General features: G+C 43.6%; 1 protein-coding gene across 1 annotated transcript; it reads left to right on the top strand.

Annotated features, from left to right (window-relative positions):
• Positions 1-1,025: 1,025 nt before the first annotated feature.
• Positions 1,026-17,116, top strand: LOC142796126 (prestin-like; the record flags this gene model as incomplete). Its single annotated transcript, XM_075886215.1, is given in 9 exon segments — positions 1,026-1,181; positions 5,647-5,726; positions 10,156-10,309; positions 11,353-11,466; positions 15,123-15,200; positions 15,333-15,428; positions 15,767-15,873; positions 16,087-16,156; positions 17,025-17,116. Coding segments are annotated over 9 exon segments (947 nt in total), but the record flags the coding sequence as incomplete, so codon positions are not given.
• Between the last annotated feature and the right edge of the window lie 536 nt (positions 17,117-17,652).

Here is a 17,652-nt window from a genome sequence, read left to right as displayed (position 1 = left end):
GACTAACGCTGCCGGTGACCAACGCTTGATGCCACTGACCGCTACCATGAACGCTGCCGGCAATCATGCTAAACAGCCGGTTACTCAACCCACAAGCCAGAGACATCGAACGCGATCCCGTGCTAAGCAAAGCAGACGCGCTTTGTCACACGGAAACATGGAACGCCGAAAGACTGACAATCAACGGGTAGGAACAAAGGAGACGCACTCTGTTTTACGGATACGTTGCCTGGCCACCCACTCGGGAATAGAGGGGGAGCGTATGAGAGGAGAGAAATGCAGAGCGCGCGCATGTGTGGAGAGAAGGAATGTATGCCACTGGAGGGAGGGATGGACCCAGTTCTCGCCATCAACTGCATCACGTTTCAAAAGTCATCGGACTCAATATGCTGCTCGACTCTCCCCCCTTCCGTTTTTTTTCTTTCTCGGTTAATTGAAAGATATTACGTATACTGTTTCATTGTTCGCAGTAGAGCACAGTATATAACTGGAGCCTGTGTAAAATTGAGTCTAGCGTTTTTATAGGGTAAGCACGCGGTTTTTGAAGTCTTTGGTATATAAGTGTGTCTAGTGTTCACGTAAAGTGGTTGAATAAAGGTCCTTTTACACAACGAGCTGCATACCCAGGGGTAGAGAATACTATAATGATCCTGGCTTGGTACATCACCGAAAGCACAGAAACGCAAGGTGAAGAAGCCTTCATCACAATGTGGCATGCACAATTCTGGGGGTGTGAGGAATGGGCATGTCAAGTTTCCTCTACTGCCGTTACAAGGAACTGGCAGGTTAGGAAAAGTAATTGCTTTTGTTCACAAATGCCTGATGATTTTTTGTGTTGCCTTTTCGTGTTCTTTTTCACTAATCGGTTACCTGTCACAGTATCGCAGTGCTGTAAGTTACATCGTGCCTATGATCTCTTGTTTGTAAGTGCCACTGAAGCCATTTTGTTTCCCGTTGCAGTTATACTCCCCTGATCTGCAGTTACTAGTACGCAAATAAATTTCCCTCCTTCAATCGACTTCCAGCTCTACGATGCCTTCATCAGGCTCCTCCCGGACACGCATTTGCCCACACTGGGAATGTCGGCGTGCTGCATTTTCCTCTTGCTCTTCGTTAAGCTGGCCATTGACCCCTTCGTGGAGCGAATGATAAAGATACCCGTGCCCATCGAGATGATACTGGTGAGATGGCAGTGATTCTGTGATTACTCCACGTCTTTAGACATATATATTATCTAGGAATCTCCCGGTCGAAGTTAATTACTTGTAACCCAGAGCCACTACATATATCTTACCATGGAGTGCATATGATTACCTGAATTCCCTCTGAGTACAAGTGTTTGAATCGTTCTTTTATTACTCCTGCCTCAGCGTTTAGGAAGAGTTCTGCCGCAAACAAGTTTTGGATTGCCTTACTTAATACTTATCACTACTTGCGCAAATATCAGCCCTTAGTGACAATAGAGAGCATTTTACTATAAATTTTTTAGACCTGCATTCTATTGCGAAAGCAATTATATATATATACCAAAAACAGTGATGCCGGGTCCGGGTAAAATTATCCGTATGAAAGAAGACGCACGTACGAAGTGATTTTATTGACGTTTCGGCCACGAGTCTGGCCTTCATCAGAATACAGTTTATGACACGAGTGCTGTTTATATACATGTTCATATCAAAAAGACACAAATATGAAAACCGGCATGAAAGGTGATATATGGGCATATATATATGCAAGTCACACAATCTGAAGGGCACCTGATACACGAGTAAAAAGATAGTTTCCATGCGTGAGCACGTGGCAAGCATGTTGTTTGCAAATAAAAGATAAAACGCATAAAAGATAAAGCACATAACATGAAGAGTAGTCCGACCGGTAAAAGCAAGGGAAAAAAACAAAAAAACTATAAAATAACAATAAAAATAACAGACGTTACAAAGCTGCTACGTAATCAACCGATACAATGTAGTGCGACTTGCTGAGCAAGGTTGAAAAAGGATGGACAGGGTGATACAGGTTACGCAGATAGGCAACTAAGTTTTCCTACGTTTTCATTTAGCTAGACCAGATGCGACGGCGTCGAAATTATAGATGAGGAATGATTCACGGGCTTCGCTATAATAATTTGCGCAGAAACCAGATTCTAGTAATGTGACCTGTAGATTTTCAAAAGAGTGATCAGGGAGGTGCACCTGTCTTGAAATGGGCAAGTGGGGCAAGGTGTTAGCATGAGATTTATGATTGTTAAAACGAAGTCTAAAAGGCCCTTCTGTTTGACCAATGTACTGCATTTCACATAGTGCAAATTCTGTCATGTATATCACGTTCTTAAAATCACAGTCAAGAATGTCTTTAATTTTTAAGGAAAACTTGGAACCAGTACTGGTGACCTGTTGGCATGTGCGCATGTACGGGCATACTTGGCATCACGGTATTTGGCAAGAATGGCACCCGATCGTGTCAGGACTGTAAGCTTTCGACGATAATGACGATGAGAGTATGTCTCGAATAGTTTTAGCATTGCGATACACTGCTTTAGGTGGTTTGGTAAAATTGGTTCTTAAGCGTTCACTTTGCATTAGAGTATTGTGGTGCTTTCTCAGCACATTAGAAACACGCGGAACTGACGCAGAATGGGTAAGGACTAAGTTTGTCTGCGCTGAGGGAGTTGAGTTTTTAGCAGCGCACAACAGCGTTCTACGATCATGCATCTCGGCATGTTTTACTGCATCATCAATTAATTGCGGCGAATATTTTTGTTTGACTAGAGCATCCTTTAGTGTTCTGCAATTTTTTTGAAACTCTGATTGCTCTGAGCAGATTCTTTTAAAGCGTAAAGCCTGACTGTAAGGGATGCTAGTTTTGCAATGTTTCACGTGGCTACTGTCAAAGTGCAAATACTGTTGCCGGTGTGTAGGCTACCTGTATAGAGCAGTGGATAGCTTATCATTTACAATCGAAATGGTCACATAGAGAAAACTAAGCGTTGATGTGGAATAGGCGTGAGAAAATTATATTTATGGATGGGCATTATTAAAGTCAGATGTGAAGGAAAGCAACTCCTGTTCTCCATGCGGCCAAATAAGGAAAATGTCGTCAAGGTAATGTTTATAATAAAAACGTTTCAGCACGCGGGTTTGCAAAAATTTACTTTCATGCTGGCCCATGAATATATTGGCGTAGTTGGGTCAAATACGCGTACCCATTGACGTGCCGCTAACTTGGACGTAGTGTTGCCCTTTAAATTGAAAGTTATTTAGCTCTAAAATGAGCCTGAGCAATACTGCTAATGTGTTACTGTCGATAAATTTAGCCGGTGATGCTGCTTCATAGGACCTGGCGACTGCCGCTATTCCGTCTAAATGCGGAATGTTGTTGTATAAAGACGCTACGTCTAGCGTGACCAAAAAGGAACCTTGAGGAATATTCAGATCAATTATACCAGAAACAAAGTCGGTAGTGTCCCTTACGTAAGACGGAAGTGATGCTGAGATACTACTGATCAGAGAATCGACATAACTGAACAATTTTTCTGTGACACTACCTATACCTGAAATAATGGGACGGGCGGGGTTGTTTATCTTGTGTATTTTAGGAAAAAGGTAAAAACGACCGAGGAACAGGACTTAGGAGAATAAAAGAATGAGTTGCATTGTCGGGCACCTTTTTGTTTTCCAGAAGTTCTAGCAAAGTGCTATGGACAAGAGATTTAAATTGTTCAGTGGGGTCGTGATCCAGACGCTTGTAAAAACTCATGTCTGCGAGCTGTCTTTGGGCCTCTGCTTCATAATCAGACTTGTTCATTACGACAACAGCCCCACCTTTGTCCGCAGGCTTGATGACGATGTCGTTGCGGCAAGACAAGGCATTCAGTGCTTTCATTTCACTGGTGGATAGGTCACGGCGAAACGCCATTTGCTTTCGATATGACTGTAGTACGTCTCGTTGTACAGCTTTGATATACATATCTAAGCATGTTTCGTTGTGAGGGAGGTACCCAACGTTTTCCAGAAGGTAATGCACTTGTGGAACCATTTGTATTTTGCCGGTCATAAAAAAACTCGCGCAAGCGTAAGTTGCTGGCAAAATGATCCAATTCTTTCAGTAATTGAAATTCACTGTGTCCGCCTGCGGCAGGACAGAAATTGAGACCGCGGCACAGAACACTGCGCTCCTCAGCAGTTAGTGCAATGTACGAAATATTTACTATATTGTTCTGCTCCTTGACGATATGTTTGTCAATAAAAGGTGACAGTCCTGACAGTTCTGAAATGATCGGGTCCGTAGTATCGGGTACCTGTATACGATGAAAATATCTTGAAAAGATGCGAGACTACGGTACTTGGAGTGTTCACTAAATTAACGGACGGATGAATGGACGAACGCTTCACCCCTTTCATCATTCGCTCCGTGGATATACTGCGATTTTTTTCTTGAGCAGCGCACTGCGCGTTTGATGTGGTTGGTGCTCTTCGCGTGGCACTCCAATTTTTCGCCAATGCATTTTTTTGCTTTTGAGGTGATACGGTAGCCTTAACTTTATCTGTTTACATTCAAAAGCGAAGTGGACCAACATCGGAATCGTTACCTTAGTCAGGCACAACCGAATGAAAGCATGGAATGCCGGGGCGACACTATTTGTAGTGATTTAACTACTGTGTAGGAACTGTAGTAATCGTCATAACAAAATAAAGGTATTCGAGGGGCCCATATGTATAAGAAAAATACCTTTGGACCCTATGGATGGTTCACACCCCACAATTAGCAAAGGTGTATCCTAGTGCCCTATATATTTACATTGCCTTTGTCGCAAGTACTATATAATGGTCAAAGTCTGCAAAGAATATCCGTTGTGCTTTTCACGGCTTCAGTGCCCGTTAAAGTAAATTATAATAAATTTAGTTTATTATAATTTAGTTTATAATTTATTAAAAAGCCCCGCCGTTGTGGTCTAGTGGCTAAGGTACTCGGCTGCTGACCCGCAGGGCGCGGGTTCAAACCCCGACTGCGGCGGCTGCATTTCCGATGGAGGCGGAAATGTTGTAGGCCCGTGTGCTCAGATTTGGGTGCTCGTTCAAGAACCCCAGGTGGTCGAAGTTTCCGGAGCCCTCTACTACAGCGTCTCTCATAATAATATAGTGGTTTTGGGACGTTAAACCCCACATATCAATCAGTCAATGTGTGCAGTTGTTTTTTTTTTCATTCTTTCGAACGCAGCCGAATATGAGAAAACATGGGTTGACAAAGATTACGGTCCAGAGAAGTGCCTTACCATGGCCGCTAAAAGCTGGTTTCTGAGTGTTGCATTTGAAACGGCTCAGTTGCTCCTTACAAAAGATTAACATAAAACAAGTTCATCTCTAGTGGCTTCACTACTTGTCGATGTGTTCTTTCTGCTAACTCTTAATTCAAATTCATATGCTTCAACACTGCCATAGGGCTCCGGTATATCTAAAGCTGCAGAATAAAAGCAGATAACTGTGAAAATTAGCAGTGTGCTGCGCTTGCAGTATGTACTTATCATAGTTCGCAAGTCTGAGCGCGCTCAAAACGGTAGCAGAAGTGTGGATTGTTGCATAATCCTTACCGTGAAGCTGTTTCAGTAGCCTAATGGTGCTTACGTAAAATTGAATTCTGTCTCTCCAGGTCATAGTAGCCACTGTGGTCTCCAGTTATTTCGACCTGGAGAACAAAGGTTTTGAAATCATCGGTCCCATCCCCAACACGTAAGTTTTGAATCATTGTGTGCATTACAGGCAGCATTGACCTCCATAGTGAATCGGTGATGCTGAATAATACATAGATGCACTTCAGATATTTTAATGTTGAGTTAAAGCGGCAGGTGGTGGAGTTTTCATGTGTGCGCATGCATTCAGTTGTGTCGAAAGAAACAAAAAAAAAAAACAGATTGGTGTGCCTTCTTTAGGTGTGTCTTGTTTTGCTCGCCATTTTCGCAGTAACCATCAGTGTTGCCAGAAACGTGTCCTCAAGGGCCCCGTATCGTTTATTACGTAAAAGAAGGTTGAGTGATTTATAGTCCGCAGTGATTGTTTACACAAATGTATACCCTCGAAACAAAACAGAAGCATGTGCAAACTTATCTTGTTGAAGCAATGTGACTAGGAGAATTGTCCAACAGTTTTGCGTGAGAAAATATTCAGTGATTTAACATCGATTAAGCGTGTCATATGCTACACTAATCGTTGCGTATGAGTCTATTCGTTAGTTGTTAACAACGGTGCTGTCTAGCCTATGGTTCCCTGTATATCGTATCACGAAAATATCGTCATAAACGTATTTGTACTTCACAGTCTAGGTTCTATTACAGTGAAATCTGGGTTCTTTCCATTGATGATCCTCACCGCTTGGTGCCCGAGACACGCCACCCGAAGTGGTGTAGCTAATTGGGAGACGAAACATGCTGCCCCTATTTAAATTGCGGTGATTGACTTGCTGGTCACTTGAAGATGAAGCAAAAACGCTGGAGAAGATCTATGGGCTCAGAAAAACTGGTATTTATAGACTGTACAAAAGTTACATAAGGATGGACGTCCACGTTACACAATAAAGAAAAGAAAAACACTGTGGAAATGAACCGTCTTCTGTAGGGCGACTCTACGGGATTCGGCGGAGCCAATGGTGTCTAACACCTCAAGCCTGGTTCAGAACACTTGGCGGAACCTCGGGGCCTTTTCTTATTCGTTCGGTGCTCCACCCTTACACACCTCTCGGCGAATCGTCCCCTGCTTGTCCACTGATAGGACAGCACACTTGGTCGGTGAAAAACCCGCCACGAGGATGTCGCCTTCGTGCACGTGAAGGACTCATGCTCCTCGCCCCAAATAACATAACAAAATGTAATTAAGACAAAACTATAAGACGTCGTACAAACATGGGCCAACTCCGCGCGCACAATTAGACGGTTATAGTATACCGGGTGTGCTATGATATCGGAATCGAAGTGCGCATGTGCAGATACGTACGTTACCCGTACCGCTTACCGTACGCGCGGTACCGCTTACCGTACCGTGGTAGCGTAAGCGTACGAAGTGTACGTAAACATGGCGGCGCTTTCAGATGCTCGATTCGAAGTGATTTTGGCGTAGTTATTGAAAGATTCACCTTGTTTGCAGCAAACGACGGTTTAAACTGGCTTCGCTTGCCTTCAGTTAGCTTCGATGACCGAGTATTACAGATAATTTAGCGTAATTTTTGAGATAGCTTCCCATTTCGAAAGCGTCTAGGCCTAACTACAATATCGTAAACAAATCGGCAACATAATTTCTTTCGCGTTTGGTGCGTGGTTCATATTTATTTGCTTTCATTATCAGTAAAATAAACTTGTAGCAATGCTTCGCGTGGTGGCATAGGCAATCATTCTCGTTTTCTTTTCCTTTTTACTGTAACTTGTTAACAATCCGATAGGTGGCGCCACCGTACCAGCTGTAGCACGTAAACCACGTAAACGCTATCCCGCTAAACTATAGGACGCTGTCCACAACGAACGTTTGCTGCACGGTAATGCCATTTTCTTTACCTCAGCTATCACGCTAACCGTGAACTATAACTGTCTATTATCTCGACTTACAGCTACCCGTACTGCGCTGTGGCGGCCGCAGGACGGCTTCCCTGTAACACGTTACCTTCTTGACGACGGGGCAATCATCCGCCTGTCCCCTGTGCGCTGTGAGAGGAACCGCTAGCTGATGGCACGTTGTTCTATTTACGAGCTCATTTGTCCGGATAAAAGCGGCAGCCGTAAAAAACATGCCAATTCAACAATAGGCACCCCAGGCGGTGACCTGTCCTGAGCCTGCCCGCTTCCGAGAGCTACGTCACCAGACCATAACGAAAGGTTCACGGCAATCACTGCAGTTTCGCAATGCGCACCACCGATTTTGCAGGCGCGTAATCAGTACACAGCCGTTCCATAAGCCGAACCGATGTGAGGAGTCCTGAGTTAGCAGGAACTCCAAACGCTCGGCCGTCTCTGGCGCTGCAGAACTATGCGGAGTACGAAGCTGACGCCATACTGTCTGCGTTCACGACAAATCAGGCTGGGCACTCTTCGACCGCATGCAACTAGAGCAATGCTGTCTGCCAATGGCTGACATGTCTGCCGTAGCTTACGGTGCAAAGTAAATGAAAGCAAACTAACTACCGCGCAACCAATTATAACCGCGGTCATACAATTACCATTATATAGCCGTTCCATTACCCAACACTGGCCTACTAAAAATGAAGGAAACATTAAATGCACAAATTTGCAATAAAAATGCATGTCTGCATCATTTATTTCAAACATGCAGAATATTTACCAATCAAAGAAAGAGGCTTCTGGAAGAACCGCTCACATAGATGTATCAAATTTGACCCCATCTGAATGGTTTATTTTGGTGTTACCACGCACATTAGAGAACCCCAGGCGATAGAAATTTCCAAAGCCCTCTACTATGGTGTCTCGCATAGTGATATGGTGGTTTCGGGGTCGTTAAACCTTGCATGTCAATCAATCGATCAATCAATTGATCAATCACTCAATCAATCAATCAATCAATTACTTCTCGAGGCAAAACGAAATTTCTTTATATGTTAACAATAATAGTTTGCTGCTTTTTAATGCCCCCTTAAGCTAGTATGTTTCTTTGAAGAATTATGAATTCCAAAACAAAATAATACGTTTACATACAAATATTCTTAGCGAGCTTATGGCGCCAAAAAAAAAAACGCGAAAGAACGCTTGTCCTTCTTTCGTGTTTTTTTCGCGCCATAAGCTCGTTAAGAAGAAACCAACTCATCCAATAAGCCACTATATAAATATAAACAGGGTAACACATGTTTCTAGTGAATTCCCCGAGGTAGGTTGCACCTGTTTAATAAGACTTGACCAACCATCCTGCCAAATACCCTTGAAGCGTTTGAACAGTCATCAGGGCACCACAATCTTTGTGAAAGACCTAATGAATCAATCCGAAATCTCAGCATTCACTCTAAGGTTAATTGTGAACATGACCGCAAATGCTTGGGTGATTAAATGAATGATAATTAGAAGCAAGCATATCAGGGATAGAAGTGTCGTCTGCATGCACGAAGTGAGGAAAAATCTCAGCTGCAGTTCATTTAGACGAGCTGGAAGCAATATGTACAAAGCTTTATGCTCAAAAATGCCATCAATCACGTCGCATTCAAATGCACTTTCAATTAAATGTGAACTGAGGAAAACAAGGTCTATGAGAGCGTTTTGGCGAGTTGGAAATCTTACTGTTTGAGTAAGAAGCTGGGTTAGTGAAAAGTATGAGTTCTCGACAAATAGAACTTTATTGACCTATGCAACGTTTTGCACGCCAATCAATACCCTGTGCATTGAAGTTCCCCATGAAAATGAATTTTCAGGTACCGAAGTCATTTATCTAAAGAGAAACTTCGCGCTCGATGGAATGCACTAACATCTAAAGACCATTTATTCAAACAGAGTTTGCACCAAGCAAGTTCGAGGTCATGTGTGTCGGGGAGCACAAAAACTTTGTCAGAGCGAATAAGAAGCGCTGCACCACCACCTTTCATATGTGATCAGTCATTGCGCACTGCTACGTAACCGGGTGGGGTAAATTCACAATAACACTCTCCACCATGTAGCCATGTCTTCGTCATGGCCACTATATACATGGGGAGAGTACGACGTAACAATGACGAGTAAATAAACGAGTTTGTCAACAATACTTACGGCATTTATATAGAAAATACTCAGCTTTTAGAAATTCCAGGCAGTGTAAGAGAAGTTGCTTTAGTTCTTCAAGACAACAATTTTTTAGCGGAACCAGCAAAATCTCGTTTAAAGGAATCAGTACTATTGTCCCAGATGTAGCGCACGTCATCAATATAGCCGTGATCATAACTCAGCTCTACTCTGGATCTTTTCTCTCGATAACTGACAGTTGCGTCCCACAGTTTCTTTAAGGTGCGCACGCTCGGGGACAGGTCCTCAGTTATGTACAGACCCGACCCTTTCAGTTTCGAAACATTTTTCATGAGGCGCATTTTTTCCTTGCAATTAGATTTTCATTATCAGTGCTCGTGTTGTCTCTTCACGTCATCGGCCTATGCAATGATATCGCTCAATATCTGGGTGTACATCCATGGACGTTTTGCTTCCAGGTTTCCGACGATGGGTCTGCCCGACCTGAACCTGTCTCTTGTGACGAAAGTGGTCGTGCCGGCCCTCACCATTGCGATCGTGTCGTTTGCTGTCACGGTGTCCTTGGGTCGCATCTTCGCCAGAAACCACGGATACGAGGTTGTGCCAAACCAGGTGAAAACGCCAGAGTTAGACAAAGCAACAGAACTAATTCCCAGCATATCCGCGGAATGAATGATGATGAGTGGTTCTAACCATCCGTCCACCCGTCCGCCTGTCTGTCCGTCAGTTCACTCTTGTCACACTAGAGCACGCATCAGACAGACAGACGGACACTTCGCGCCAGTCATCATCATTCACTCCATGGTTATGCTATGAATTACTTTTAATAAGAGCGCCATCTATCTTCTATATACGGCAACCATATAAAAACCATAAACGCCATAGAGTGATACTATTTCCAAGTACATTTACACACAATGCCATGTAGTGAGCAATTCACAAAATTAACTAAAAGTGGCTACCACAACACACTACGAGGGAGCGGCTCACAGCCTAAGGAGCCTCGCCCCTGAAACTAAAATTAACCATGAAAGTAGCTTTACAGAAAAATTCGCACTGCAATATCCGTACGAAGTCGCAACGCGGTTTCTTCAGAAAACGTGAATTTTCTACACAGCTACATGCGGCAAATAGAATAAAATCCACTTTTTACAAAAGTTGCGCCCTGAACGCTGTGCAGGCCATTGAATGCAATACTTGGCAGAACATTCTTGATGGCCGTAAGTGGAAGGCTGCGATGCGAAAGCACTAGTACTCCTTCGACTAATTTCGGATAGTTTCAAAGCAGTCATATACAGCACGGCTCGTCGCACCAGTCTCGGAGAGATATAAGCATGTGCATATCTTTATCGCTGGTTATCTTATTTGCAGCTTTCCGGTTCTTGTAGAAGTCTTTCAAACATGTTTATATGTATATAGGACATGCTGACTGACTCGGTATACCTGTGCCATTAGGGCCTGCAATGCTCAAGCAAGCGATCTAGCATAATTCTAGCAAGCGATCTAGCATAAGCGATCTAGCACGTTTGCGTGGTCAACTGATTGATTGATTGATATGTGGGGTTTAACGTCTCAAAACCACCATATGAAGCGTGGTCAACTGTGAACGAAATAAATTGCAGAAACCTTTTCTGGCTCTGCTTTTTTTTTATCAGGAACTGCTGGCGCTTGGCATGTCGAACTTTTTCGGAAGTTTCCTCGACTGCTTTCCGAGTGGCGCTTCTGTACCACGAAGTTCCATTCAAGATAACAGTGGCGGAAAGTCGCAGGTAATGTGCACTGTGCTTGTCAATAGATTTTTCTCGCTTTGATTGCCCCTTTTTTGTTGGTCTGATGTGTAGGTGTGATCGAACCAATGCAGAGCTTTACGGCGACGGTTCACCTGTTTAACCACAGTGCTCGAAGGGATTAATCCATTGGATTCGTGTCGTCCTTCCTTCATAAAGAAACTTACACGCTGCCTTGGTGGAGATTTCAATTCAAGTGTGTGAGCTAGACGAAATGAAAGTTCACCAAAAAAGGAAATCTAATAATGATTGGCGATTGAACAAGAAACATTTCGATAACTGCCAGTCATAGATACAAGCTATTATGGTCCCAGGTGAAAGCTACTGTGGTCCCAGATACAATGTATTATGGTCTTATAAAACTACTTCGCCTCAAAAATATTTGAGCATGAGACTCCAGTCAACTTAGTCTCAAATAAAAAAATGCATTACTCCAGATACAAAATATCATTATGGCGATCCCAGGTAAGAAATAATATGATCACTGGTGCACACGGGTGTGATATGTCAAATGTACATTAATGCCATCACATTTATAAAGTACTGCAATCATAAGCGAAAACTAGTTTTAGCCCTGGTGCAACGCAACAGTCACAGGTGCATATGAGTATCTTAGAACAATCGAGCATTGGGCGTGTTGGTATGCCTTTGTGGATGGCATTTTGCGCAAATAAAAAAAAACGGACACGAAAGAAGAGAGCACACACAGGTGCAGACTAACACGAAACATATTTGAAAAGCCTAGCTTTAGGACCTAAGTTTTGCTTCGAGCCAATTCTCCATTCCTCAAATATCTTGGCCTTGGCGTGCTCTGTGTTAGACAGGGTTCCTAAATGTGAAATGTCAAGATGTGTTGCCAAGGTATAAGAGGTCACCACCACGTTCTAGAGGAACCCTGACATGAAATGTAAACTGAAGCGTTTGCTTGATTTAGTGGCCACTAATCGAATCAGGCCTTCGATCTCGAATAAGGAAGGGTCTTTCGTCCTGATGAAAGACGGCACCTGTTCGGAAAAGGGGATGCGAGCGATTAACATGAGCTTAAGTGAAGTCATGGACAAGCCAGCTGACTTGAAGGAAAGGGCTGTTAATTCATTGCTCGAGTAGAAGCTTGCAGGGTTATGCGCTGGTGTCAAGAGTGAGAAATGAGATGCTTTGAAACTGGTATTCGGTTAAAACCAACAAAAAATGACCCCTTTAGGGGGATTGTTTCAAACCGCAGCACTTGGCAGTAATTAGTGTCCAGTTACTTGCGAATGCACCTGTCGTCTCTAAGCATCAAGATCCTTTCCCTTTGAATAACTGATGAGGTGCTCCAGCTCCTGATGGCCGGAAGTTCGTCTAACTTGTCTGTATTTAGTGGTGATCAGGAGGACTTATTTTATTCTCTAGTACATGTTAGTCTTGTGAAGTTAGTGCGTGAACGTATGGAAGACTATAACGATGAAAAATTGGGGCAAAATGAGCATGGTGTATTTGTGGGGGCGTTTCTAGAAATATTAATCATGTGTTGCAACTAGACTGTGGTTGCTTGGAAGGGTGATGTCTACAAGCAGAGATCGGGCGTATGCATAGCTCCTCGTGTTGCGCCCATATTTGTCGAAATTTTGGTGAGCAAGATAGACCGCGACCTTGCAGTGGCTGTGGATTGACTTGGGTTCAAGGTAACGCCGTGTGTGGATGATTATCTTGTCTTCGTTGAGAAGAGTGCTAGTAGCATTACTAGTTGCAAGGTGCTCAATGTCTTCAAGGAGAAATGTCGTGGTTTGAACTTAACTGCCGAAGTTCCTAGGAAGATATGCTTCCAGTTCCTCGACTTGAAGACCACGATTTAGCGTGAACATACCTGCTGGATGTACTTTTCGAGGTCAGTAGAGCTAATTCTGAACTGCGTGTCTGCCAACTCTAAATTGGGTAAAGTGTGGATCACCATGTCTTGCCGAGTGTCAACCCTTGGGTAAGTCTGGCCCACATCGAATGAAGGATGCTTTTTCCAATCGATTCGATTGACTAGAACAGTCCACATATTCCTAAAAAATGGGCCGTTCTCAGTGAACGAGTATTGAGGAAGTTAGAGTGAAGGAAGAGGTGACGCTGTCAGGGAAGCTCATCGTAAGGATAGGCCAGTCAGTATTCCATATGTACATGCTTTTTCTCATCGCATGAAAAAAGTGGGAAGTCGTTTTGGAATTGACGTAGTATTTTTTGCGTCAAGAACAATTCAAGTTGATTGATTGATTTGTGGGGTTTAACGTCCCAAAACCACCATTTGATTATGAGAGACGCCGTAGTGGAGGGCTCCGGAAATTTTGACCACCTGGGGTTCCTTAACGTGCACCCAAATCTGAGCACACGGACCTACATTTCCGCCTCCATCGGAAATGCAGCCGCCGCAGCCGGGAATCGAACCCGTGACCTGCGGGTCAGCAGCCGAGTACCTTAGCCACTAGACCACCGCGGCGGGGCAGAACAATTCAAGTTGTAAGTGCGCTGTGGTTGAGAAGAAAGTTGAAGGTGGCAAGACGAAAAAACGGAATGAGTGTGATGTCAAACACCGGGACAGACTAGTTGATTGTGAAAAGTGGGTAGTCTATCATATTCCACTGTCATGTGGGAAGTGCTACTTCGGCCAAACCGGGCGGTATTTAAATAACTGATTAATGAACCTCAAAAATTTCCTGAAAGGGCAGCCTTCGTCTAATATCTGTCTGCATTGTAAGAATATTGGATGTCATCCTTTACTAAATGAAACAGAAGTTTTGTCGAGGCAGAAGGATACGACCACGTGAGAAATGGTTGTTGCCAATTAGGGGTGATGCCCCTTACGCCGTGTGTCGTATGTCCCGTGTCGTTGTAGTCGTCGCAGTAGCCTGTTAAATTGCATGTCAATGAAAATGGTGTCACAGCATATCCACGGTGTAAATGATAAGTGGGGCGAAGCATCCGTCATTCCATCCACCCGCCCTCCCGCCCACCCACCCACTTACCCACCTACCCACCCACCCACCCACCCGCCCGCCCGCCCCGTCCATGCGTCCGTCCGTTCGTCCGTGAATCCGCGCGTCCATCCCTCCATTCGTGCGTGCGTCTGTACATCTATCCGTCCGCTTCGCCCCACTCGTCATATTTCACCGCGTATATATGCTGTGAATTTTTTCATACAGAAGTCCATTGAAGAGGCCATCAGTGAACCTTCATAAACTCGAGATAGATTATCTAACCACCAACCTGGAATCGTAACCATGTGCCTTGCCTATCTTTTACATGTTTTTGTGAAAATGAACTTCAGTTGTTATTCTGCGTCTGTTTATGCTCTCTTCCTTTTTGCCTGTTTTTTTCCGTGCAAGGTGTCATCCACAATGCATAAGAGTGTGGAGTAAGAATTGAACAGATGTTTGCAGTGAGATGTATGGGAATAAACAAGCCAATGCAAGGAACCTAAATTGACGAAGTTTATTAAGCGACAAGGCGGGTTCAGCAACAGTTGCAGCCGCTGTGTGTACCTGATCTTCCCAAACATAGAATTTTATCCTTCCCTCATCCCCTTCTTCGTATCAGGGTAGCACACCTGGCACAGCCCTGGTTAGGCCCTCTGGCCTTCTATTTTCATTCCCCCTCTCTCTTTCTCTGTGTTTCAGCTTGTTAGTATCATCAACACTGTGCTGATTGCCGTGACACTCCTGTACCTCGGAAGCTACCTTGGAAAGCTGCCAGTGGTAAGTACTGAAATCAGGCCCCCCGAACAATGACACGTGACGTTTGTGTTGAACCTTAAGTGTTCTTTATAACTAGGGGGCAAAAAACGACTGGTTTGTTCCTGTGGGACTTACGCACTCACTGTTTTGTAGGCGGTTCTCGCATCGATCATCTTTGTATCGTTGAAGAAGGTCTTCATGCAAGTCAGAGATTTCTACAACTACTGGAAGATCTCCAAGATTGACGGAGTAAGGATGAGTACACATACAGGCTGCACTTTTATGTGCTATATAGAAAGCTGTACAGCAATACTTTTTTTACTCTATACCTTTTTTCTTGACCATTAAAAACTTTATTTTTGGCTGGCCCGTAGCCTGTAACCTTTCAGAAGGAGTGGTAGGGGCATTTTTTGAATGGCTTGACTGTTTCAGGAAATCACTCTCTTTTCAGTAATTGCCGCTGTCAAATCAAGATTTTTGTGTCGAGCTAGCTCCTTGTTACGAGACTTTGTTTTGTGCACATTAAGGTAAAACTGCACATTTTGTGTTTTGTATCTGATCGTGAAACTATATTTTGCTCTTTGCAGCAAGTTTGGCTCGTGACTTTCTTCTCGACAGTATTCGTGGAGGTGCAACTCGGTTTGGTCATCGGAGTAGTCTACTCACTGTTGACTCTGGTCTACAAGATTCAGAGGTATATTGTCCCTCGAATTGTTAGACAATGTTAAGCTCTCCAACAGAGCCAGAACACTGAAGGCAGTTGTAAGTTCAAGGAAATTGCGCCACGTTCAAGATTTAGTTAAAACAGTATCGCAACTTGAATCTAGGCATTTGGCGTTGTTGAACTTTCTTTGCAGTGCATTGGGCTACAAGACCTGATTGAAGATTTTTGTCTTTTGTATTCCAGGCCGAGCACATGCATACTCGGACAAATTCCCAACACTGACTACTTCGTCCCGTTAAAGAAATATGGAGTGGTAAGTCGCGAACGAGGGGCTCATCCATCAACACAGGTTTACCTAGAAACAACGGCATGTCATTTCAGCATTAATACGGCTAGTTGCTGCCTTGACGAAGATAAGACGCTTTGTCCAACCGTATGCTTCGGCGACACTCAGTCTTGAATGATGTGCCTCTGTGCACCTCCAAGCTCAGGCATTCTTAAATATATAGAGCCTTGAAACTAGCATAATAATTCATTTTGAGCTGTTAAGTAGCACGCAAGCTTAGGGACGCAAGACAAGAAAAAGCAACACAGAATCATTGAACTTACCACTAAAGTTTTTTGAACACGAACATGAAATACCACACACCTGGGCAGTTTCACAACCACAAGGTAACAACACTTCAATGTGATGAGCTTCAGCTCATGAACAGTTACGAAAAACATGTCAAAAAGAGTTACGAAATCATAAGGCACTCTACGACGATACACCTAAAAACACAATGTAAAACATTGCGATGGAAGGCACGATGATATACTGGCTATCATCGTTGTCCATCTCTGCTGCTTCTATTTCTCACATTTTTTGGTAAGCATGAGTGAAAAGTACCGTACATTTGTAAAATTCTAGTGTACAACCACATCTTCAGCAGTGCTTGGCCACGTGACCCTGCGTACTCACCCAACCCGCCCTTATATATTTCACGTGCTTCTTCAACGAAATTTAGGGCGAAGTTTAGCACTTGTGTGTCGCTTTCTCTTGTCTCTTGTCCCTGATGTTCGCGGTACTTGACAGGTCAATAGAGTACGAAGAAGGCCGAACAACTACCTTGATAAGTTATATGTTGTTAATTTCGGTGCAATAAATTCGCTGAGGCATTGTTATCGTTTGGATTCGCCAGGCCCAAGAGGTTCCCGGAGTAAAGGTGTTTCATTTCGGTGGACCCATACACTTCGCCAACGCGGAATTCTTCAGAGCAGAGCTTTCCCGGAGGACACTCATCCGAGTGCGGTAAGCGTGGTAGCTTTCCGGTAATACAAAAAAAAAATGTAGGAAATGTAATCGCAATTGGTCTGATGTTAAGGCCTAAACAATATGGCCTGTACCTTCCCGCCTGCCCTAGCATATGAGTGGATTCTTTAAATAATTTGACTTGGATATACAGACACACATGAACACAGAGAAAACAGGAAGAGGCAAACTGAAAAGCGCCGCTACCTTCACGCCTGCCTTAGCATATAAGTTTTTTTCTTAAAATAACTTGACTAGTTTGACTAATTTGACTAGTATACGAGTTCTTTCCTTAAATAATTTGACTTGGATATACAGACACACATGAACACAGCGAAAATAGGAAGAGCCAAACTGACAAGCGCCACTACCTTCACGCCTGCTTTAGCATATGAGTTTTTTTCCTTAAATAATTTGACTAGTTTGACTCATTTGACTAGCATACGAGTTTTTTCTTATATATTTTGACTTGGATATACAGACACACATGAACACAGAGAAAATAGGAAGAGGCAAAC

This window comes from Rhipicephalus microplus, unplaced genomic scaffold, assembly GCF_043290135.1.
Source record: "Rhipicephalus microplus isolate Deutch F79 unplaced genomic scaffold, USDA_Rmic scaffold_1152, whole genome shotgun sequence".
Classification (NCBI taxonomy): Eukaryota; Metazoa; Arthropoda; class Arachnida; order Ixodida; family Ixodidae; genus Rhipicephalus; species Rhipicephalus microplus.
This window is presented reverse-complemented; position numbering and strand designations above follow the sequence as displayed.